Genomic DNA, 25615 nt, shown 5'->3' on the forward strand with positions numbered 1-25615 from the left:
ACCCGAAGATTATCGCATTGCATGTTTACGGGCCTCAAAGCGCTCGCTAACCAAAGATCAATGCATTGAGTTCGTAGCTTCACGACATCGCAGCGCGGACACCCAGTGTTCGCCATTTTCATCGCATCACATCAGGATTGTCGCTCCCTCGCGGGGCGCCATTTCTTTTCATCGCAACAAGATCGCACACGCAACAGGCTCGGCGCATCATCCTCCCGACGCGGCAAGGATTTCATCGCATCGCCGGCTTAGCGTGTAGAAGTTTGTCGCCTTGTCCTGCACACAAATCAGCTCATCATCCTCCCTTGCGGCAAGGATTCAACACATCGCTGGTTAGCGGAAGGAAAATCATCGCTACAACTCCTTAGCGACATTTTGGTTGCTTTACTACAGAATTCAGGTATCTTGTGAGTAAAACGGTCGCAGAGACCACTGCCTTGAACTGAACTCCTCTTTGCACATTTTGAACTATTTTTGCAGCCTTTCAAGAGTAACCCTATTTTGTAGTATTGTGGATTTTTACTGTTATTGGTCTTATGTTAAGTCTATATATAAAGATACTTTTTTTGTATAACTACTTGTGTGGTGTTCCTTTGTAGTGTTCTTCACTGTGTTACTGTGTATGGTCATAAGTGCTTCACACACTGCCTCTGAGATAAGCCTAGCTGCTCGTGCTACGTTACCACAGGGTTGAGCAGGGGTTATCAAAGGGGGGAGCCTGCTTACTCTGACTTGGGAAGAAGGGTCCCTACTTGGACAGTGGCCAGCCATTGCCAACTAGAGACCCCCATTTCTAACAGTAGCGGGGTTGAAAAACAGGTTAGCATAATATTACAGCAATAGTTACCTACTATGGTGATGGGAGGGTCTCAACTCATACTGTTGGCTTTGCAGGATAGAATAGCACTTTGGAATAAATAGTCTATCATTCATCAGTGACAGAACTCTTCATAATCATGAAGCCTTTTTTCGTTATTTTTTGGCATTCTTTATCTTTGTATTCCTAGAAGTTGCTTTCCCTAGTAGGTGTCCTCTAGTGTTCAGATCTGGTCTCAGTAATATAATGTAACATTTTGGGAAAAATATGCAGGAGAGCAGCCCAGCACTGGATGATATTATTGCAAAGACCTCCACGGCAACCACATATTTCCCTTGTGTACTGATATAGCCTGGGATAAAAGACAGCCACACACTGAGGAAGACAAGCATACTGAATGTGATCCATTTGGCCTCGTTGAAGCAGTCAGGCAATGTTCGTGCTAGGAAAGCCACCAAGAAGCTTACACAAGCCAACAGCCCTAGGTATCCCAACATGCACCACAAGGCAGTCTCTGAACATTCATTACAATGGAAGATGATTGTCTCAGTCTTCAGCTTCATGTTCTTTTCTGAAAATGGAGGGCAAAGCAGGAGCCAGATGATGCAGATAAAAACCTGAAGAAGTGTACAACCAGAGACAATGACCACTGGAACGTGAGGACCAAGCCATCGCCTCATATTACAGCCGGGCTTTGTGGCTTTGAACGCTATGATCACCATAGTGGTTTTAGCCAAAACACAAGATATGCACAGGGAAAATATTATGCCAAAGGCAGGCTGGCGGAGTAAGCATGTGATTGTCTGAGGTTCCCCAATGAAGAGAAAAGAACAGAGAAAGCTCAGTAGCAGTGCTCCCAAGACAAGATAAGTGAGCTCACGGTTGTTGGCCTTGACAACAGGAGTATTTGCATATTTAATGAAAATGGCCAGAATGGCAATTGTTTTGAGTGAACACCCTATGGCTACATAGGACAACATAATCCCAAGAAGCTCCTGATACAATAGAAATTCAATATTCTTCGGAATGCATTTGTTTCTCTCCTGATTGGACCACTGGTCTTCTGGACATGGCCAACACTTACTTGATCCTGAAAAAAAAGGGGAATTAATGTCAACTAGATACAAAAACATTTTCAACAAGACACCTTTTTCCATGGGTGTTTGATGGTGCTAGAAATTCTATTTTGCTGACTTCTGCTTCAGAAGGTGATGTATACCACCCATGGAATAAAGACAGAGAAGAATAATTTCATCAGTCACTAGCTTAGCCTTTCCAAGTGAAATACAATTTCACTTGTGTCTATGGCAGACCAGTGTACCCTTTACTCCACTTGCTAATCCCTTCACTGCAGGAGTGTTTGCCTGCCACTATGCTGGACACTGTTCTCAACGTTTGCACTGACCTTAGGCAAATATGTCTGGGACACTTGCCAAGACATATGGGATCCATTTCTATTACCTGCATCGTACTCATTTTAAGGGCGAAAAGAGGTGAAGAATCTGAATTCAAAGTATCAGCATAAATTAACTGTCTTATTAAATAATTTGGAAAAAGTTGTCCTAGGGAATCCTGCCCTTCATGGTCCTTTAATTGCCAAGGAGACTGTTTTACATATCCTGAAAAGGGCACTGATATCAATTGGTCCACAGAGAAGTTCAATACATTTTGGCCTCTGATTATTCCATAGATTATTTCTATAATCTAAGGGAATATTTTAGTGAGAGAAAGTAGACCTAGATAGCAGATTTGTGAAATCACTCATGTTCACATTTGGTACCATTTGGATATTATGGGTCACAATTTAAGTCAAATTTCCACATGATTACCTCAGTAACTGCTGTGGTGAATTAGACAATCTTTTGTGGATTAGCCTCAAAATATTGTGTCATGTTCAGTTTTCTGTGTCATGTTATCATTTAGCTGTTTCATTTATACACTTTCTTTTCTGGAAAAAAACTTCTAAATTGTTCTGTATCGCAAACTGACTAGTGAAAAATTCAACAAATAGCACATCATTTTTATACAGAATATACTGGACCAAGAAAAAACTAAGAGGCTAAATTAGATTTTGGGGAGAGGGTACTCTGTCACAACTGTGATGGAGTATAATCTTCTCCGAACCAAAGAGCCGCCTGTCTGATTATCAAACGAGCAGACCTTCAGTATGTAAGCAATGGACCCTACTACAGCTCTGTCACAGACATACTCCTCTGATGACCTTAATGAGTATGAGCCATGGGAGTTTGGGTCAGTTGGCCACCATCCCATTTTAAAGTGGTAAGGAACAGTGAAAACTGCAAAATTACCACACGGTGGGAGGCAACTCCCATGTTGTGGGCTCAGTAGTTTTTAACTCTTCAAAAATAAAATTCCACTTTCGGATTTGCTTTTGAAATATCACAAACAAGTTAAAAAATTGATCAACTGTACCATCATTTTGACTGTACCGTTCGTTCAGTCTTTTCACGCATTGACATCAGCCTCTGTGATGACATTTCCTGCCAATAACCAGAGAGGTCGGCAGGGCAGGCTGACGTCTCTAAATCTGAAAGATAGATACTCAATCAGGGCAAAAGAATATTTTTAATAGAAATTAAATCAGACCCCAAGGGTAAATTTACAGTTTTTGCTGCCCCTTGCCGCCAGGTTTTTATAGCGGTAACGGGGAGTGAAGATTCAACCTCCCTCTTTATATTCAACAGGTGGTCTAGAGGCAAAAACTCTATCAGGACAATAGAGGAGCTGTCAACAATGAAGTCAGAGGATTCTCTGTCTCTATCATAGTTAAAGTGTGCTCACATGTAAATGAGGTGGGTGGACCTTAAGTTTGGCTGTGCGGGTACTCCGTTGTAGTTGCGGCAGAGTACCCATTTTGCCAAAATTCGAAATCAGCCCCTATCTTTCCAAAATCATTCTTGGATATTATGTCCAAAATATACATTCTAAAAATAATTTCCTGTATGATCTTTCTCTACCTGTATCATTTGAAATTTCTCCTTCAGAACATCGGATGCAGTCAAAGCAGCAACCTGGTCGCCCATCCTGAGCCGCTTTCCTGTAGCCAGGAACACAGCTCTCAGTGCACACAGATTGGGGGACCTTTGTATGGGAATTAGGAAAGCCACAGCATTTTCAAAAGAATAGGAAAACAAATTGCAATGAATTACATATGATAAAGTATGCAATCACATTGAAAACAATAACAGTTGTCATTTTTTTTTAATTACAAAAAATATTCAAAACATAATGCTTATGAACATTGTCTGATATTGATAATGGGGGAATAAATAGTTATCAATTTACATGCCACAAACTACCTTTTAATGACTGATAATTGCTTCTTTACTACGATCGAAGGTGCACATGATGCACTCATTGTTGGATTTTTTTAATCTTATTTTCTCTTTTATATTTATTACAGTCATATTGTTTGTGTTAGAAACAATAGTGATACATTGCTTTATTAATATTAGGCTACAAGGGAGCACATTTCTTTTGGAATACTGACAATTTATTTTAAATTTCAGAATATAAAACAAAAAATGGGCATACTGAAAACAGATAGTTAAAGGCATAATTCCAGCATTAGGTTTCCGGTGGTTGGACTCTGTCCTTGTGTGTGTGTAAGCCTGTAGTGATCCGAATCATGTTTGGGCAGACAGTCTGAGAAGGCTGGAAAAATGTCAGGACCTTAGGTCTTGGCCAGAATGAGTCAACAGGATCTGTTTATTCATGTATGGCAGTCAAATACATTTCATGTTGGTTAGGCATGCTTGGTACATTGTAAGGGGAAAAGTGGCACAGCTCGTCTATTGCATTATTCTAGTCAAATGAATGATCTAGAACTGGGCTATTTACTCCTTACCCTGTAATTAAGGATATCATGCCGATGAAAACTGCATCACCCACAATGTACTGTTCTGTAAAACTAGAGGTCCCATGGAGGCCTCTGGATCTATTCAATTTTGCAGATCATTTTGCCAAGCAGCATACTCGAAAAGTAAAAGATTTACATTTGTAGACAGTAAGGATTTTCACTCTTCAACCTTCCAGATGCTGAGGCCATGCAGCTGGAAATTGCAACTCAATGAGAATTGTGTTGAGAAGTATGTAATTTTCAGAGGCTTCCTGGGTCAGAGGGAGAGCCCAAACAGACCCAGGATTTGAGGTGGGAAGTTCCTTCCCATATGTCGACGGCACTTGTTTGCTGAATTGGCGCAACAAGGCTTGGTAATCTCAGAGGCTGTTTTATAGAAACATTTGAGCATTTCTTTGGGTAGAATGAACAGGGTTATGAACTTATCAATAAAAAAGCTACACCACATCCCAAAAATTGGAGGATTCATTTGGAGAATCTAAAGGTACAGAATGGAAGATTAACAGAAAGTATATTGATTTGATCCACATAAGGGGGCATTAGGAGTGACAATCCAATGCAGATGATTGTTTTTGTCAAGCAAAGTTGCAGATTGCTAACTGATTCAATTTTCCATAGGATCCATGAGAACAAAGCAAGAGGGAAACATTACACTGTCCATCTTTACGTGTAGCAAAACTGGTAGCTTCAACCAGAAAACATACTATACTTTATGGACCTAGTATATTGTACATGACTGTTTAGGGTGAGCTAGATGAAGGTAGAATTACCATGTGCTTTAGACAAGATCTGTTGGATCACATCATATCACCAACGCATGCATGCTTGATTGTGTGCGTTCCTATTGGATTATATTCTCCTTAGTGCACAATGACTTCCTTTAACCATGCATGTCTTGTTGAAGACTTGTTAAAAAAGGAGGACCTTATTATATGTGAAAACTTGAGTTACTGCCGTGCAACAATTGAAAACAAGGCCTGTACTGTACCTCTGCTGTTGTCATGCCCCACTGAATGGCACTGTCGTTGATGTACATGTCATGCCCCTTGGAGCCTGCAGACATTATACTTCCAATCTTTACATACGTTATGGCACCATCGGAATCTCCTTGCCAGTTGATGATGTCATATCGCTCTGGGGGGTTCCCCTGGTGGTCGAAAAACATCTCCTCCCCTTCTTTGTTCTTGAATCGTACGTGCTTGATGTAATGCAAGATCTGACGAGGTGAACAGAAAGAAATAGTTTCCCAGCAATAGGCAACTAACATGGCGCTGTGATGATATACCAATGCTGCACACATGAAACCATTACGGTTGCAAGTGCCATAGAACATAACTATGTTCAAATAAATTAAACACAGGAATTGACATGGTATGACATTTGACCACAATGAGAACACCCAAAGCAACATCACACAGCATCCAGTCCAGACAAAAACAAAGACATTTGATGTAAATAATCCAACAAGGTATTAGATGAGATGAAAGAGAGACCAAGGAGAAATAACAGCAAAAAGTTGCAAATTATGTAGCATATGTCGTGCAGCACTGACTGGGTATCAATCCTAGAATTAGCCTAAAAACTGGCCTGACATTGATATTAAAGCATACAGAAAGGGATGGATGGAGCACTAATTTATTCTCAGCCGCTTCTAATTACTCAGAGCTGCATCCTAGTCCATTGTACAGTTTGGACCCAGCCATATGCATATCCATATTGACCCTGCTCCAATGGGAAGGTCCTCGGTGAACTCGAACATAAGCTACCCAGGACAGGTTTCACCCTAGTTAGGGCTCATCAGACAGGTATAGCTTGGTTCCAGTGACACAGTGTGCATAGCAACCATGTCTGGCAATCTCATCCTCCTTAGGCCGACACACTAAAGAATACAAAAAAATGATAGATGGAAAGCTTGAAATAATCTCAGCCACTGGTAATTACTCTGGGTTGCTTCCCAACCATTGTTATTTTACACACCATGCCACCTCAGTTTGGACCCAGACATATGGAAATAAGTCTTGTCCGTGCTCCAATGGGTTGCAGCCCAGCCAAGGACTGCCAGGCCTGGTCCTCACTGAACTTGAACGCAAGCAACCTAGAACTAGTTTCTCCCAAGTTGGGGATCTTCAGCCAGGAATAGCTGGGTTCCAGTGACACAGTATGCACAGTACAAATGTCTGGGCATAACCCTCTGTTAGACCTGGCCCTCTGCAGGGTCACCTCCAAATATTTTGTCTTCGCCCCTCCTGTCTTCTGAACCCATTTATGTTGACCTTTGACTATGTGCACTTTACCACTGCTAACCAGTGCTAAAGTGCTTATGCATTCTCCCTTTAAACATGGTAAAATTGGCTTACACCCAATTCTCATAATTAATTTACTTATAATTCCCTAGCAAAGTGGAACTACAGGTGCCCAATATGTGTACATTAAAGGCTACTAGTGGGCCCACAACACTGGTTGTGCCACCCATTGAAGTAACTTTTTGAAAAATGTCTCAGGCCTGCGATTGCAGCCTGTGTGTACAGTTGTAAACTGCCATTCTGGCCTGGCAAAATAAACCTTTTGCCAGGCCTAAACTTTCCTTTGCAATACATACAAGTCACCCCTACGGAAGGCCGTAAACTGCCCATAGGGCAGGGTGAAATGTAATTAAAAAGTTGGGCATGTTCTTTTAAGTTTTCATCTCCAAGTAGGGAAAAACTTAAATTAGTTTTTCACTACTTAAAGGCTTATCTCTCCCATAGGATAACATCGGGCTACATTACTATATTTAATAAGTGATATCTGTTGATTTGGCAGTAGGTTGAAATGGCGAGTTTAGTTTCCAAAGAATTGTAATCTGAAAACCCTCTTTAATGGTAAAGTCACAATTCTGAAAAGGGCACTTTCTTGTCCTGACCGTTTCATGCCTGGAGCCTGTTCCTGGGCCACATGACTAGGTGTGAGCGGCAGTTGACCTTTGTGTATTCCTCCCAGACAGCCACACAATTGAGAAACTGGCTAGGTGTTGGTAGAATGGGCTACCTCTAGCAGGATTTGGGGACGGTATTGTCACCTACCAGACTTGCACTTCAAAGGGGGCTGCCTCAGCACTCTCACAAAGGGTTTCACTAGTCTGTTGTGACTCCAGACAATCTGGGGCCAGGACAAGGATGAAGGAAATTCTAGATTCAGCGGTGGGGGAAAACTCTAGAATCTTCTCCCGTGTCAAACGCTGGCACCACGTATAAATATTGGAGCCTCAGATCCATCTTGACAGATCACTTATGGACCTGTGGAAAACTCAGAAGAAGGACTGCTTTGCTGTCCTGCTACCGGAAGTACGGCTCAGCTGCCTTGCTGCAAGAAGGACTGCCCTGCTGCTTATGGAAGGAGAACTGAACCTGCGCCTTGAACCTAGGACCATCAGAGTGTCTCCAAGGGCTAGTTGGCTGACCTTCTGTTCTCAGCTAAAGTGACTTACCAAGCTCCAACCTCATTGAGCGCCACACCTGGACTCTGCCTGCAGTGGGTCCTGACTCTCCAAGTTGTGCTGACCAATCCTGGGCCCTTGGAAGTGGGGCTAATGGTGATGCACCATCTTCAATTTGGTCTCCATCAAAGCTAACGCAGTGCGACACACCTCGACACAGGAACTCTTAGCCCTCGCAGCTCTTCATCTGAACAAATGTGGTGCAACGTCACTCGATGCAGGACCTCGATTCACAGCACTCGCTGCTCCTCATCGGAAACAATGCAGTAGGATGCAACTTGATGCAGTACCTAGCATCTGAGCCATCGGAACCTACACAGCGAGATGCTACTCAACGCAGAGCCCCACATTGCAGACCTCTCAGCCCTTCAATGGAACCAATGCATTGAAACTCAGCACGAGACGTAACCACACATCAAAAGACATATGGTACAGTTCTGAGCTGGACTAACCTGGTCCCTCTATCTGACTCGTGCTCCACCGCAGTCAGCCTGAACTTGTGCTTTTTCTCTGTCCAGCGCATCAAGATAACCACAGTTCAGGCTGTCTGCTTTTATGCACTCCTTTTTCCTCAATCTTTAAATTTACATATCTCCATTTCTACAGATTAGATATTTGTTCTTTTGGTGTCATTTTATTTATTAAAAATGGCTTTATTTTTCTAAATCTGTGTGGGATTTTCCTTGTGTTGTGTTTTCACTTTATTACTGTTTGTGTGCTGCATAAATAGTTCACACATTGCCTCTAAGTTTTTGAGAAACAGAACCGCGACCCGGATGCCTTTTCATTCCTTTCACATGACTGGCAATGTGAGAAATCTCTTGAACATATTGCAGATAAAAGGCGTTAAAACGGTGCTATAAAAATACAACCGTTGAAATGTGAATGGGTGTTTTGATTGAAGTGGAACTCTCTCAAATTAAGCTAGGATGGTTTGAAGAAACTGCTGTTTGCTCAATCAGCACCCTTATACTCTAAAATTCATAACCTTCACCTGGTCTTGATGAGTTTTCTCTGAAGTGATAAGAGTGGAACCGAAATGTCGACAGACTGAAGCTCTGCAGGACATCATTTCATATTAAAAAAGCGGAGTGGGCTGATAGATCTAAACACAATGAGGGTGGTTTCCGTGTTGTGCCAGATGACATTTCCCTCGAGCTTGTTCCTTCTCTTTTTTTAAATTGTATTATTAGTATTGTATTTGTGCTTTAAAGAAGGGATGTTTTCTGAGGTTAATGTCTCTCATTTTGGTTGTCCCTAGGGTGAATATGGCATTTAGACATTTAAAATATTTTGATTTGTAATATAAAAATGAATTGATTTATGTAGATGCTCTCTTCTGATTTCTTTTATTTTTAAGAAAGTGAAGTGGGATTGTTTAACCCCTTGATTTGGTATGCTTATTTTGTTTTGTCTACGGGGTATTTGTTTATATGCAAGTTTAACTGGTTACCCCAAACACTTGCAACATTAGTTAGCAGGGTACATCTTACCTTCTAGATTCTCATATGAGACTCAGCACATCCTCTAGTGTCAACATTATGAATTTTGTTTTTGTTCCAGGAAACAGGTGTTTCTTCCTGGATCAGCATTATGGGTTTTGCATAAAAACCTGCACCCTTGGGGTTTTCCCCAAATATGTTTACAAGAGAAAACATAGGAGAATTTATCTGAGGAAGAGATCTCACCTTGAGGGAAAACAAGCCCAATTTCCAAAGTAATTCCCCACTTCAATGGCCAACACCCAAAATGAAGTGGTAATATTTCATCCAGTATATTCCACACCCCAGACACGTTCATAACGAGGGTTATGCACCTTTACTAAAACATACACTGACTGAACTTCACTAACCAACCACAATTCCACCAGACCACCTTGATTTAGTAAGATGAGAATCTCATAACCATATTGAAAGGGCTCCCAAACTCCAAAAACTCAACGCACAATAAATAATGATAATAACATGAATAACATTTTCAGAGAACACTCTGATTGTTAGTTACATTGGGTATGAGAGAAGTCAGAGAGCTAAGGTTGGTTTTCAGGCAAGGGCAGTACATTCTAGCTTCTCACCTGGCCTCCTTCAATAGTGGGGCCAACACAATTGAGTGCAAGCATGCTGCTTGGTTTCCTCTCTAATTTGCCACCTTTTTCTAGACTGTCATCTGAGCTGTGCTTGGGATTAATGTGGGCATATGTGAGGTTACTTCATCTATGGGCTTATCAGAACAGTTCAGTTTTCAAATCTAGTGCCACATGTCCTTAGCATCACACTACCTGTTTACTGAATGTACATTGCAAGAGTGAATGTCATCAAAAAAATGTAGCTCTTGTTCATTTATTTACTTGTAACATGCCAACATTTTGCCAAAACCACTGCAGCGCATGTACAAACAAGTATGCCAACTGAGAAGGTCATCAGACTTAAGGTCTGTTCAGGGATTAATTAGGACTATTGTTCAAGGTAGACAAATTGGGAGCTTGGAATGAGCTGATAGAACATGATATATTATGAGGTGAGGAGACGTATTGGACATAAAAGAGGGGGAGGGGGCCGATACAGGGAGCTGATATTGCTTATGGATCATAGACTTCCTCGAAATGTTTTGTCATCCTTGCTTTTCTAAAGTTGGGCAAGAGTGGTTCCAAAGAATTCTACGGAGTAGTATCCTGAACTCTCACAATCCCCTCTCATGGTTCTTTCTTCTATGTTTTGGTATGTCGCTCAGATTGCGGAAGTGAGATCTGAAGTTGCACCCGGATGTGTTGTACAGAGGTAAAGAGGACAATAGTTTTAAAAGGGTTTGGATGCAGTACACAGTACATTGAATTGAAGTATTTCTTCAACAGGGAGCCAGTGCAGGTGTTTCAGGGTGGAGGTAAAGTCCTTTTTCACACACTTTCAGTTTTTGTTTGCATTCTTTATTGGCAAGGCTACTCTGCCCAGCGTTGAAGGTAATTTGAAAGGGAGTACAGCCTTTTCATGGTCTCTATTGTCATTACATTGGTTTTGGAGCATCTTCAGATACCTGGGAGGTTCTCAACTACTACATTCTCCTTCACGTCCCTAAATACTTTTTGACACTCGGCAAGAAAGTTTTATAATGTTCTTTTTCTATAAAGATGTCTTCATAACAATTTCAGAATACATAAAGTGCATGAATGAATCTCAGTCACTGGTAATTACTCAAGTTTGCTACCCAGTTTGGAACCAGCTATATGCAAATCATTCTTGTGCCTGCTCCAATGAGAACAGTACAGACGGAACTGGCAGGTCAGCTCCTGCCTAAACCGAAACACAAGCAACCCAGGACCGGTTTTGCCCTAGTTAGTGCTCATCAGCCAGGTTTAGCTTGTCTAAGGGGCATTTGTTTATCTGTGATCACTGTAGTGTGCTATATATTTGGATGAATGATCTAATGGACCTATCTGTTTTGTTCCACTGGGTGCATTATATGATATACATGTTCACAGCAAACATGAAGAGAATTAGGATATTTTTCACTCCTTGAGGCATGTACTAATCGCTGATGTGGCTCCCATATTGTCTTCTTAGCACCATAGAGCCTTAGTAATTACATTTGTTTGTACAGTCTGGTCTGCAAACTATTTGAAGAACCTGTTTAGTCTTCCAATCATATTTGAGCAAGATCACAGATCTCAGTCATACGCAATAGCAGGCACGTTATTTAATCCAATTTGATTCCATGTCCAAAATGGCATTTACAAACGTTTTGATGTAAAACAAATGATATAGATTGACTTATATGTAGTGAAACAGCAACTTTATATTGTTAATACCTCAAAAAACTACTGGATTAAACGTATTGCTCTAAAAAAAAAAAGAAACATTTGAACAAACTTGGGGATTTCAGCTACTACTGTGATACATTGAATCCCTCTGGAAACTCCCTAAAAATGTAGCAGAACAGGAAAAGTAATTGAAAAAATAGTGCATGTTTTCCTCAAATGTTATTGTTATATCGAAAGTCAACAATTGCTATGTACAAGGCATCTAAACCATATGTACAATGTTGCTATTTCTCCTCTGTGAAGAGATTCCGCATTTTTACTCTTGTAGCACATGCTGATATATCACCTCACAGAGAAACACAGATTTGCATCATTCAAAACTTTTGCATGACTTCATCAATTTTAAGCAAAGTTTGGAGAAATTAAGTACGTTATGTTATGTTAACATTTCTTATAAAGCGCACATACACCTATTGGTTTCTTGGCCATAACCTAGGATATTGGCGGAGCCCCATGTGTTTGATCATCTACTGGGTTCTAGATATCTGCTTGGATATATAACCAAGTCTTGAGAAGCCTCCTGAATCTAGAGAATTCAGTGCAGGTTCTGATGTCCAAGGGAAGAGTATTCCAGTAGCTAGGTGCCAATACTGCAAACCTACAACCACCTAGTCATTTCCGTTTGTAGGAAGGAATGGTTAGGAGGTTCTTATGAGTGGAGCGCAAGCTCCGGGAAGTTATGCATTTTTTAATAAGCCGGGATATGAATTTTAGACTAGCACCATGCAGGGACTTAAAAATGAGACAGACAACTTTAAAAGCACATCTCTGTGGGATAGGAAGCCAATGTAATTTTTCCATAATGGGTGAAACATGTTCCCATCTGGGTTGCTGAAATATCAGCCTGGCTGCCTGATTCTGCACCAGCTGCAATTTTTTTGCAAGATATAGAGGGATGCCGAAATATAAAGAGTTGGCATAATCCAGGTGTGAAATCACCATGGCTAGGACCACCTGGATCAGAGCTTCCCGAATAAGTAATCTTCTGATCTTTCTTATCTATCTGAGATGAAAGAAACAAGTGGAGGTTACTGCTCCTATATGGGATTTCATAGTGAGGTCACTATTGATGATCACCCCATGACTCTTGGCAGAGGGGGAACGAGTGGAGGGAGAGCCCAATACACTTGGCCGAAAATGTGCGTTCCATGGGTTCAGGAAACCCCCTATCAGAATCACTTCGGTTTTGTCTGGATTAAGTTTTAACTGGTTACTATTCATCCAGTCGTGTATGTGCAGCATTGTTGCCTGGAATTCAGATACCGAATCAGGTGAATTATCGATAGTGAACACCAGTTGTAAATCATCTGCATAGTTACATGTGCACACCTTCCTGTTTTTCAGGCACCAAAGTGGGGGAAAAAGGTAGAGGTTAAACAAATGAGGGGGACAATGAGGAGCCCTAAGGTACTCCACATGTTGTTTCCATTGTTTGTGCAGAGAACTGGGAGAGATGCACCGACTGAGTGAGATCCTCACGAAATGACTCAATAAGTACAGAAGAAGAAAGAGGGAATAAGCTTTCCTACTGAAGATTTGGTGCAGATTTATCAAAGAAATTCAAAGTTACGTGGAGGGAGCGAGTTCCAAAAATTCGGATTTTGAGATTTAACATCCAAGGAGGTGGTAATTTCTTAAAACATTGCCAGGAATCGCCATCATGCCGGTTCCTTTCAATTCTTTTTGCAGTTTGGTGCAGGGTCTCCATGAGCATGATCGGGCCATCCTCCAAACTGTTTTCTGTTTATTTTCAAAAGAAAATCCTGAAGCAGATTTTTCTTTCTATGTCTGACCCATGCTCCATCGTGGTTGATCTTAACTTTTGACTTTGACTTAGCCTATCTTGACCAGTGGCCAGTGGTGGGCACTTTGCACTTTTGGCTCTAAAACGTAATTTAATCTTTAAAAAATCATATCCCTGGTTCTCCTTATTGAATTTGTGTCGTTTTGGCCTCATGCTCTTCAGTAGAATATTCTCTACTGTTATAAATTCGAGATGGATTTTTATTGTTTTGTGTTTTCTTGTTTTTAGCAGTTTTTATACAGATACATACTTTGCACATTTCTCCCAATTTAAACCTGTCTGCTCTGTACTACAGCTACCATAGTTTGAGCTGAAGTTTAAATTATTGCGACCTTATACATAATTAAAAAATGATTACTTGGTGGAGACTCACACCATCCCCAACTAATGGTACACATTCTCACACCTTTATTTCAGACAATGGTCACTCCAATTATGCACATCCCTCTGAGGCCTCAGAGGAAAAGCAGAAAAACAAAAGAACAATCCCCATTAGGTTTCTCTTGGCAGCAGAGGCCAGAACAAAAGAATAAAAAAAACACCACAGCCTTACCCAGCGGCCTGGGTGCAATAATCAGATTCCTAGCCAGCATTGTCCGGGTACCAGGGTGGGTCTATGGGCAGCTTCCTCCCTCTCCCAAATGTTAAGAAGGACTCTATGGTCTTTACATAAATTTTCATCCCAGTTTTGCCTAAGCACCAGGGATGTTTCTGATTATTCTACCTTAAACCATCCGCAAAACGCAGAAAGGGTTGAGATCCATCCCTATTTTTATTCACCTACTCGCCTTCCCAAAGGGCCAAGAGGACTCTGTCCCCTCTTCTTGTTTCAATATGCATTTGTGGACTGGACACTGGGACAGCTGTCAACTGGTCTGGCTGTCCTTCTCCCACCAAAGCATGTATGAGAATAAAGACCAGAAGAGCGATAAGTGCACCAGTGTCCTGCTGATGATCCAAGAAGGATGATGGGAATGGACAGTGCAATTATTTCTTCAAAGAAGCAGCTAATTGCACCAAGGGGGTGGCGATAGATGGTGATTATGTTTACTTTGAATGCAGTAGTGGCCAATCTGCAGTGATGTTCAATGGTAAAGAAGAGCAGTTGTCAAAGATGTAACTGTGTTTTTAAGTGATATAAACAGAAGACTGATTCCCCCTCATATACAGTTGGTGCACATATACTGTAAGCGCACGGTGTGTGAGAGAAATATGTGAGTCAGTGTCGCAGAGTAAATCGGATCAATCCAAGTCTCTGTGATGTCTTTAAAGTATAAAAGGGTGTTGTGTGAGTTGAAATGTTCAGTGACGATGGCTGCTTTAATAAACATTGGGTGGGCATTCCATAGACAGAGTGTTATCTAAAGACTGGTAGTGTCCTTCTATACTAGCTCATAGAGTTGGTGAGTAATTAGTATGAATTATGTAAGTCCATGATTGCATGCTGGGCAGAATTCGTGTGAAGATCCCCAGCAGCTGGAATTGCTGATACTAGCCAGTATTGCTCAATGTATGTAAGACTTCACAAAATGGGAAATTTCTTTGAGGACACTGAATTACTTGTGGAATCCTGTAAGGAATCCTGTATTCTGAGTTCAATGTTCCGAATAGCCAGCTACTCTGAGTAAGTAGCAAAGGGCATCTGAGGGGCAAAGATGGCGGGAGGGTGTAGAGAGCGTAGGGGAGGGAAAGGGAGAATTAGTTTTGCCAGGAGAGTCCGTCAGGTCTCACCTTCTACAAAGAAGACTTGACATGGACCGGGGGATTAGACGTGACTGCTATTGCAGGGAAAGGCTCATTCTGGTTTATCAGCTGGAATTTCCAGCAAATACATTTAGACCCTATGGGGCAGATGTATAACGGACTTGCGCCACTTTTACGCCGCCGCTGCATCACTTTTGTGACGCAGCGGCGGTTTAAACCCTGCGCCATGTTGCGCCCTATTTACAACGTGACGCATCTAGGGAGATGCGTCACGTTGTAAAGCTTGCGCCACATGTGGGCGTACCTACAAGAAGTCACTTTTCCGGCCATGCTGCGTCAAAACCCTGCGCCTGCTTGAAGCAGGCGTAAGGATTGACGCAGCATTGTAATAATAGGGCACCACCGAGCCATGCTGGAGCTGCGTCGCGCTTGCGACGCAACTCCAGCAATGCGCCAACTTTCCGCCATCAGATGCGTCACGCATCTGTTTATCCTTGCGCCACGATGCGCTGCATTGTAAATGCGGCGCATCTATTGTGGCGCAAGGGTAAACTTTCGTGACGCATCTTCCCTGGCACATCCATGCTGATTTGCAGGGATGCGCCAGGGAACATAAATCTGCCCCATTATTTCCACATCTAAGAAAAGTGGTTGTAAGAATACCAGGGAATTCCTTATGAGGCAGAGCAGCACCTCATGCAAAGATACCACTCCACCTAATTCATAATCCTGCCCATGGAATGTAAATGCAAATGCGTGACACATAGTTAGGAAATCTGGTTGGCTTTGCAAGTTTCAGGGTGCTGCTGCTCAAAGACCCCCAGCCTCATGGGTCTGAGGCCTCCTGTGTCTGAAACACTGTTTGCGATTCTCATATGGGTCTCAAATAACCTGCCTCATTAATATGCATGAGGAAGGTCGCAATTTGCGACCCATTAGGAATGGCCAGCACTCACTGGGTTCAGCAGACCACCATGTCTGTGGCTGTTTTTTTTAAAAAGTAGCTTTTTTTTAAATGCAGCCTGTTGTCCTTAAAGGAAAAAAGGGATACATTTAAAAAATAAAAAATAAATATTTCTGTGTCATTTTTTAAGAGAAGTCAGTGGTACTTGGGACCAATGTTCCCTCTAATTTCTTTCCTCTGTGTGCGGCAGTGGAGGGTCTCTGTGCGCTGCAACCATGGCTATGTGCGCCAGGAACCAGACGCGCGTGTGCGCGGCGCCAAATGTCACTCAGAACGTTTACTTTAAAAAGTGAAAAGATGGTGCATTTTCACACATACAGTGCCACAATAAGTGTCTTAAGGGCAGTTTCCAAATTGGGTAAACACGCCATGACATGAATTGGTTACACAGGCAAGTACACTTCAAGTTTATAGACCCGGGCCTTCCCTTTTAGTATGGTCTGGTTTTACAAACGTTAGATGAATAATCTCTGTTAAATGCGCCTAGTAATTGATTGTGCACTATGTGCTGTTGCTTCCTTATTCCAAAACTTAATTTCCCTAAAACATAATTTCAATTTTCGCATTTTGAAAGAGGAGATTAGATTTCTTCCGTTTTTCTCTTTATATCTGTATAGCAAATATAAATCAGAGTTCTGCATTATTGACACCCTGCAAAAAAACGGTTGATAAATGTAAAGGAGACCACTTTTCCCATTTCTTATCGTGCAAAAAAGTTTACAAAATATTCTTTAATGTTTCGCGCCAGTGCAAACTCCAGGTAATCGAGCCACGTTAGACCTGCCCCATTTCTCCTCCACTTGCGAGTCATCTGCACAGAACAGCAAGTTTTATCTGAGCAGAGACATGGGCCTCTGGTCTGGATACTTGTGCTGACTGCATTTGGCACTCAGATTGCCAATATTTTCATTAAATAGTAGGAACCTACTCAAAAGACGGCTGATACGCACAGGCTGGGATTAACAGAGTTTAAAATTTATACTGAACACCCGCGTTAGATCTTGTGAAAGCCAGAAAGTGGATGAAAATTAATTCCTCCAAAGGAGCAAAAATTTGCCACACTGCACACCTCTTTTCATAAGGCCTGCAAAGGTAGGCGATGGGCTGAAGGTGAATGTCCTTTGTGTGAAGACACAGGCACGCTCACGCTGGTTTCATTTACTGCTTTAGAGTGCACTAAATGGCATATCTAGGGCGTGCATGAATCACAACAAAGCAGCAACACAAGGAGCACCCCAGCGTCTGCGACAAAGGATGTATGCCCTCTGTGAAAGTCGTTCACATAGACACGGAACGGTGTGATGTGTGCAGGTGGCAGGGAGGTGTTAAACACTATGAGGTGTAGAAAGTGCCAGGAATTGAAAAAAATAATTCCAGACTTCTATAAATTGTGAGTCAAAGAAGAGCAGCAGAAAATGGGTGGAGTCACGAGGGGCAGTCTTGAAAATCCGGAGTCTGACAGTCAGTTCACACATTTTAACTCAGCTGCAAAAATATTGGGAACAAGGGCAAATGTAACAGTGAGGGCCCGATTACAATAGCCGCGCCCCCACACTGCCAAGAGTCGCCATCGCCCGCCTGCCTGCGTGTCAGTCCCGTGGCAGTGCACTTTAAAAGGCTCATTGTGAGCTTGAAATAGCACTGACGCAGGACCACCAATGCACATTTTGTTTATGTATTGATGGCAATCACAGCCCATGAAGGGGCTCCGATTACCATCAATACTTAAACAAGAGGCCACAATCGTCCCCGCACCGCGCTTTACTAACAAAAGAGTAGAGCCAGTTTAAAAACACAGCGTGTACTTTGGTACACGCTGTGATTTTAAACCGACTCTAGTGTTTTGTTAGTAAAGCGAGGGGACGATTGTGGCTTTTTGTTTAAGTATTGATGGTAATCAGAGCCCCTTCACGGGCTCTGATTGCCATCAATACATAAACAAAAGGCCACAATCAGCCCCGCGCTCTGCATCCACATGCCCCGAGCCCCCCCCCAAGCCGCCGCAAGGCCTCAAGCCCTCAAGCCCCCAAGCCCCCTTACCTGCACTTTCCACGACTCCTCTCCGGCACCGCTTCAAAAGTGCCTGCTATTAGCGCCGCCCGCTTCTTAAAGCGGCGGCGCCTCTCTCCCGACGTCCTGGAATCGTTGTGCGCGCTCCACATCCGGGAGTGCGCGCTGACGTCATGGAAGGTGCGCGCGCACGCGCGCGCCTTAAAGGGAACGTAGCTTGGGACCACTGCCTGCTGGTAAAAATATTTTTGCTGCCACCACAATGTTGATAGGGTCCCCGTGGACCCTTTCCTTTTTGAGAGTGACTTATCACCTACTTGAAGTAGGTGGTAACTGTGATTGTTTTGCGACTGCATTTGGGGTTGCAAAACAATCTTACATACCAGTGCGACTCGCTATTAGGAAGGGACGCCCTTGGCACACCCCTTCCTAATAGCAACATAAAAGAGTTCCAACCTGCACCTAGACTCTGCAACCTGTGAATATGCCCCGCCAAGTGGCGCCACCCCAGTCCTGGACCCTTGGACGTGGGCCTAAGGTGTTTGCTCTTGTGGAACCAACACATCCTCAGCTGTGGGAACAGAACATGCGCATTTACTTTGGAACCGACACATTGAATTTGGAAACATCGCATCTCAGAACAAACACCTCGCACTGCTGCGTGGAGAAAATGAACGCATCACATCTACTGCAAACCAGCGCATTTCCTTTAGAACCGCTACATCTCAGAACTGGTGTATCGCCTTCGGAATCAATGCCTCGTCCCCACTGCATGGAGAAAATCGACCTATCCCTTCTGCTGCTGATCGATACAGGTTCTTCACTTTGGCTGCATCCCGCATCTTGGTTGACTCAACTGGTATTATGGTACTTTTGTTCAGTGGACCAGACAGGGTCCCTGTATCCGGCCTGTGCTCTATTGCGGTCTGCCTGAAATGTTGACTTTGTCCCAGTCTGGTACAACCAAATATCCCAAGTAAGCACTTTTTGCTTCAAAGAGCTAGTTTACACTTTTCTCTTTAAAAATGCATATCTCAAGTTCCACTTATTGCATTTTTGTCATTCGGATCTGTGAGCAGTTCAAAAAGGAAAAATAGAATTGTAATAATGCAATGGTATTGTTAGTGGTTGGCACTCTCTAAGTGTGCATGACGGTTTGGCCTGCCATCTTGGACCACCCAAACAGTCATGTGCACTTAGCATGTTCTCCACCCGGTTGTATTGCACAGCCTGGGTGGAGAACATGCACAGGCTCCCAGTCCATGTCTGAGTGCTGAACCGCGGCACTCAGACCAATCACAACGCTGCTGTCATGCTGCCAACAGCAACGTTGTGATTGGCTAGGGGAGCCTGTGTCCTTCGTGTTTCTAGGAGTCAACTGAAAAGGAACGAGAGGCAGCGGCCAGCCTGCAAGATTTACATTTTTTTTTAGGGGGTTCTCATCCCCTCCTGACCCCCACCTCCACCCCGCCACCCCCGTAAAGCAGCAGCCGCCGCCACTGAAACGTTGCACAAATACTTTACAAACTGCCTAAGTTGAACCTGACTGCTCTGTTGCAAGCTACCAGAGGGTGAGCAAAGGTTAATTTAGGGTTTGCCTGACACTTACCCTGCCTAGTGTGTGGTTGCTGTTTGACTCAGGTTCACACCCCAGTCAACCAACAACCCAATTTCTAATAATACATTATTACTCCATTATTCTGAGTTAAGGAGAACACAATGGGGTATAAAGTATTATTGAAGTTTTGACACTTGAATGCCTCATGTTTCTCTCTTAGACATCCTTTCACTACACAACTTACACAGAGGATGTAAATGGTGAAATGTGCCTGGTGAAAATAACTCAGGCGTCCTTTAATTTTATAACACTTGCTATCCCGATCAAGCTGCAAATGCAAGATTTTGCACGAACTGGGATAACCACACGACTCGTAATGGGCATTGAGTTGGGATGCTCCACAAGATATTCAGTTGCTCTGGTTGGAGGAGGTTTCTGACAGCTACTGGAGTATTATGCTGTGCTATGTTAAGTAAAATGCTTCAAAATGTATGACACATGGGGGATAACCTTGATATTTCAGACACAGCATGGCTCTACTACAGACCTCTACTCACAAAGAGACAACAAATAGCGGTGAAACAGCAACATTCATCCTACTGTTAGGTTTCTAGTAAACCCATCCTTATTGGCATAAGTTAAGCTGTAGCAATTATCAAATAGCACACGTTTTTGTCTCTGGTAAAGCCTGGGGATTGATGGCTTGTAGCTAAAGTATAGATTTGAAAACAATTTTGCTAGTGAGATAACAGTCCATCCTGCTTCTTCAGGATAATTATAGCAAATACTGTACCGCTGCTACCTATGTGCTGCAATCCATTCCCCTGGCTGCAACTGGTAGGAGATATCAACAAATGAGTGGGACCAACTCTAGCCTTCGTCATCAGTGTATCACCAGTTATGGCATAAGGCCACCTAATCATTCATTGGGTCTCCTCACCTCCCATGGTCTAACATTCCTGATGTCAGTGCAGGTATCGTTGATGAAAGGGCCATGCCCGGGTGCACATAACCGCATGGTTTTCAGGGCATGTGCTACTGCATACACTGCATTATAAACAGCATAGCTGATTCGAAGGTCAAGTATGTGAAAATAGGGGTCACTGAATATCTTCAAGTCCTCATGACCAGTGCACAAGCTTTGAGGGTCCTGGTCTTGGCTTGTGCTATTGATTTCATGACTGGGCCACTGGCACTCAAAGGTGTACTCCCAAAATCGTTTAAGAAATGGATCATTTGGAAAGACAGAAGGTTGAAGTCTGAGAAGAAACTCTCTGAATCCTTGCATTTCACCTTTTTGGATGGCAAACCCAACAGTACCTCTCAAGATTGTTGAAATGTCTACAGAGGAAACAATGGAAGCAGTGGACCAACCCTCTGAGGCCACCCACACTTTCCTGCTTGCATTCAGTGTGTATAACTTCTCAATCACTGGCCATAAGTATGGATCAGAGGAAAATACCAGAATGACTTTTGCAGTAGACTTCATGACCTTGTCAACAATACGACCTATTTTGGTGTCCTGCGCAATGAGAGGGATGGTTTCATGGAATGCAATGCAGATCGCTGTCTTGGATAGTTCCTGTTTCAAAACCTGAGAACCAAGCTGGCCATAGTCATTCTCAGTGGACAGGAGGCCCACCCAAGTCCACCCAAAGTGAACCGCAAGCCTTGCAAGTCCTCGAGCCTGGAAATCATCATTAGGAACTGTTCTGAAGAAGGAGGGGAACTGGAGTCTGTCACTGAGGAGGGTGCTGGATGCAAAGTAACTGATCTGTAAATAAGAAAACACATTGTGATAATTCTGTATGAGGGGCAGTAAGCAGAGCGATGTTTTGTATCAGACAACTGTAGCGCAAGGAGATGGCAAGTTATGTTATGTTATGTTATATTTAATTTATACAGCGCACGGCTACTCAAGAGTGTCCCGGCGCTTGCTCCAGAAAGAAAACAAATGCACACAGATCATAAGCTAAAAGAGCAATGTTTTTAGTTTTTTCTTAAAAAGCAATGGATCCTTGGTGCTCCGGAGCACCAAGGGCAGCATGTTCCAGGCCAAACCAGCTTTCTGAACAAAGGAGCTCCCTTCGAGCCTTTGTCGATTGAACCTGGGTGTCTGTATCAGTAGCTGAGCAGACGAACGCAACTGTCTCCCTGGTTTATAGAAAGCAAATCTCTTCTGAAGATAAAAGGGGCCCAATGCGCGATGGACAGCATTTTGAATTTTAGACGAGATTCAACTGGGACAATATCAGGGCGCGGACCACAGTTTCCTTGGCACTTCCAGGCAGAAGAGGAAGAAACTTCCTCAAGATTTTCAAAGTGCCAAAGCAGGTCCCTGCCAAGTGAGTTGGATACAAAGAAGGTTTATCTTTACAGCACTTTCAAATACTATACTAAAGCTGAATCAAGTTATTTTAATGCATTTATGGGAACATGTTGGACTGTCTGGCCTCACCAATAAGAATAAATAACTACTTCATGACTTTTCATTGATCAGTTAATTAAAGAAAAATAACTAGATTAAAAATAATCTTTAAGGGTGAAAAGGATATTGACCAATATAATTCCTATTCAAATTATAATAACTATTCTTACATATTCAAATTGAGGATGCCTTAGTAGATAACATAGAATAATTTATAAAGTTAACCTAGAATAGCCTTTCATCAGGATAGCAATTCTTTTGTGACTAATGGTTTATGTTGGGATTGCAATTATTCAGGAAAACCTTAAAGTATGTTTACAGATGTTGGATTTTTTCATATTTATTCAAAAATAATATCTCAAGTGGGGTTTCGAATCAAGTACATGATGAGCCTACACGATATTTCAGCTCCATATCTCCACAGAACAGGCTAACTGCAAATTGTTAGATTTCCTCTGGAAAATTGTATTCACATTAGATGAAGAAAGGGTGCAAAAACACTATCTTTTGCAGTCAAGAGAATATTCCTTTCCATCATTGAATTCTGAAAGCAAAGGTCTCTTGCTTCAACTTTGCGGACTTTTAAAAGTTTGACTAACATGACAAAGGCAAATGTGAACAAATATGCTAGTCATTAATTTGTAGTAAGCACAGAAAAAAAAACACTCCTTCAATGGTCTAATCATTCAATCAATACATACCTGGGGATACCTGTAAAGTCCAAGCCACCTAGCTATAGCTATGGACTCTGTTGAACCAGAATCTGCAACGACAGCTGCGAGCGGGGACTTGTTATCGCAGCCATAATTTGGGAATCCCGCACTTCCTCCTGCCAAGAGCCACATGATTGCCTTAAGGGACCGTGCCATGGACAGGCATGAGTCATAGATCCGGAAACCCAAGGTGATGTTTGGAAGGAAACCTTGGTCTTGATTAATTTCAGCCACTGCAAAATCTATGCCTCGCGCCCAATGGTAAGACCGTAAGTTGAAGCTGCAAGCAAAGGCCACATGTTACCAAGTCTGGATCTAGCAATGAGGATAAGCATTAAACAAACTATTACTTTCTTATCCAAGAGAATATGTTAGTATGCAGTTGATGATAGTCTGATCCCATATTAAATACTACAATATGCATGTCTTATCCTGCAAGATGTGGCCACGAGTGTGGGCCTACATTGAGGTGCCATAGACGCTGTGACTAGTCCCCGGACGTTTTACCAGGTGGGTTATCAAATTAGGCTTTCTTTTTCATGAAGATAGACTTAAGTGTCATGCTTCGGCTAATACACTAGCCTTAAGGGGAAGAAAAGCCCTGTCCCAATTACTAGTGACCGGGATGGGGAAGAAACATTGACCGTACACAGTGAATACCAATACCATGGGGTAAGGTGTATACCGGATGTGGTAAACACCTTATATTCCCCAGGAACATGTAAAACTGCTAGCGAAGTCTGGAGATTTCCACACCAAGGGGCATATTATCAAGCATGGCATTACAAATATTGCCGCTAAAGCGGCGATAATGGGCTTGATAATATGCCGCAGAGAATTCCAATAGAAGCCCATGTTGACACCAGAACATCGGCTTCTATGGGAATTCTCAAGGGCATATTATCAAGCCCATTATCTCTGCTTTAGCTGCGTTTTTCTGCCGCTAAAGCGGCGATAATTTTAACGCCGTTTCTTGATAATATGCCCACTAATTCCTCCTGTCCCAGTATTTGCCAACCATTTACCCAGCAGCAGCTGCTGCAGGTAAGAGTGGTCGGGCGGTGGGGCCGGGTGGGGGGGATTTCACGAGACTACCACGAGGGAAAATTAATTATTTATTTAATTTTTCCTCACGTTCATCTGTTGAAATCCCCCCACCGCCCCACCGCTGATCCATTCCCCCCACTCCCCTCCACCACCCTGTAAATCCGCTGAAGTTTAGATTGAAGAAATTAGGAGGTGCAGTGACAGGAGTTATGTCACATATTAGAATTTAATGGCCCACATGTAATCAGGGCTTTATTGTGATCAAGAGGATAAAACCTCAAGATCACTGACTCTCTCCCTTCTTCAAACCACTGCAATCAATGTTTGACCGATGCTAGATTTATTTCAATGTACCTAACATTTGCCAACACAATTAACAGCCCAAACCACTGAGCCCCTCTCAATGGATACAGTTCAGGCTAATGAGCAGGTAATTAAAAACAAATGAATCTCTAAATCATCAGATCCAAGCATGTCAAGTATGCAGTTTATTGTGTCTCCTTCTTTAAAGTGTGTGGAACCAAACAACACTTTATTAAAAGTGGAAAACAGGAAAAAATGAGAGTTATTTGAATGCTATACATTATTCTCAGACATTACAATATATTGTTTACACGAAAATATTTTATTAGAGACAACCAGGAGATCCCAGACTTTGATCTGTACACTGTGCAATGCATAGGTAAGATTATAAAGTGCATAAATATCTTGAACCCTTAAGGGACAGAGACCTAAAATGCTGCACTGGTTGTGCACTCATTCCATGGGATGAAGCAACCGATGGCTCACTGCTTTCTGAGCAATAAGTGACCACACAGCGAAAAAAAGTTATAAAATAAAGAAGGATTTTTTTTTTATTTTCCACAGAGAGTGAATCAGTTCAAATTTTGCGGTAAGGAAAAAGCGCGAAATTCCTACATTACACATTCCGCGATGGAATATCACCAAACCTCTAGGACGGTTGGACACACTACCGTCCCAGGTCACTAAAGCCACTGGCTCAACATAAGCTCAAGCCATTGCTGTGTGTGTTGTAGGCGGTTCACTTGGAACATTGATCAGCAACAGATGAGCCAGTAAGGTATAAGTGCCTCTAATCTATCCATTCACTACAGGACTATTTGGCACTTAAACTGACCTGTGCAGTAGCAGAAGGGCTTCCATTTTGGATTGCAATAAACTGCACAATATTACTGCGTGTGCTTCAGTGTAGGATTAATTGTTCTGCCAGCTCCTGACACATTTTTCTTATTGATGCTTATCAAACACTCTGGGCCTATTCACAAAAGCCAATCGCAGATCGCAATCCAACAAGACGTATCCTTGCATATGTGTCAATTTACAGATTCGGAAAATCACAGCACTTCAGAACTACACCGTCCTTACTCCTGGGAAACATTA

The 25615-nt window shown here is 42.5% G+C and overlaps 1 protein-coding gene across 1 annotated transcript; it reads right to left on the reverse strand.

Moving 5' to 3' along the window:
- Positions 1-972: 972 nt before the first annotated feature.
- LOC146782682 (extracellular calcium-sensing receptor-like) lies at positions 973-23299 on the reverse strand. The gene is made up of 5 exons (XM_085637177.1): positions 23156-23299; positions 20967-21800; positions 5686-5913; positions 3796-3919; positions 973-1907 (listed from the first exon to the last, which is right to left on the reverse strand). Exons 1-5 carry the CDS (start codon positions 23297-23299, stop codon positions 973-975), a joined length of 2265 nt encoding a protein of 754 aa, XP_085493303.1.
- Positions 23300-25615: the final 2316 nt, after the last annotated feature.

This window comes from Triturus cristatus, chromosome 12 (assembly GCF_964204655.1).
Source record: "Triturus cristatus chromosome 12, aTriCri1.1, whole genome shotgun sequence".
In the NCBI taxonomy this organism is placed as follows: Eukaryota; Metazoa; Chordata; class Amphibia; order Caudata; family Salamandridae; genus Triturus; species Triturus cristatus.

What these genes read in the sequence shown, in the direction of transcription:
- LOC146782682 (XM_085637177.1), bottom strand. Translation starts at nt 23,299, where the DNA reads ATGTGGCTCTTGGCAGGAGGAAGTGCGGGATTCCCAAATTATGGCTGC. An exon ending in GACTTTACAGGTATCCCCAG is followed by an intron (nt 21,801 to 23,155) that starts GTATGTATTGAT and finishes TCTTATTTACAG; the next exon opens with ATCAGTTACTTTGCATCCAG. An exon ending in GGAATGTTAGACCATGGGAG is followed by an intron (nt 5,914 to 20,966) that starts GTGAGGAGACCC and finishes TCACCTCGTCAG; the next exon opens with ATCTTGCATTACATCAAGCA.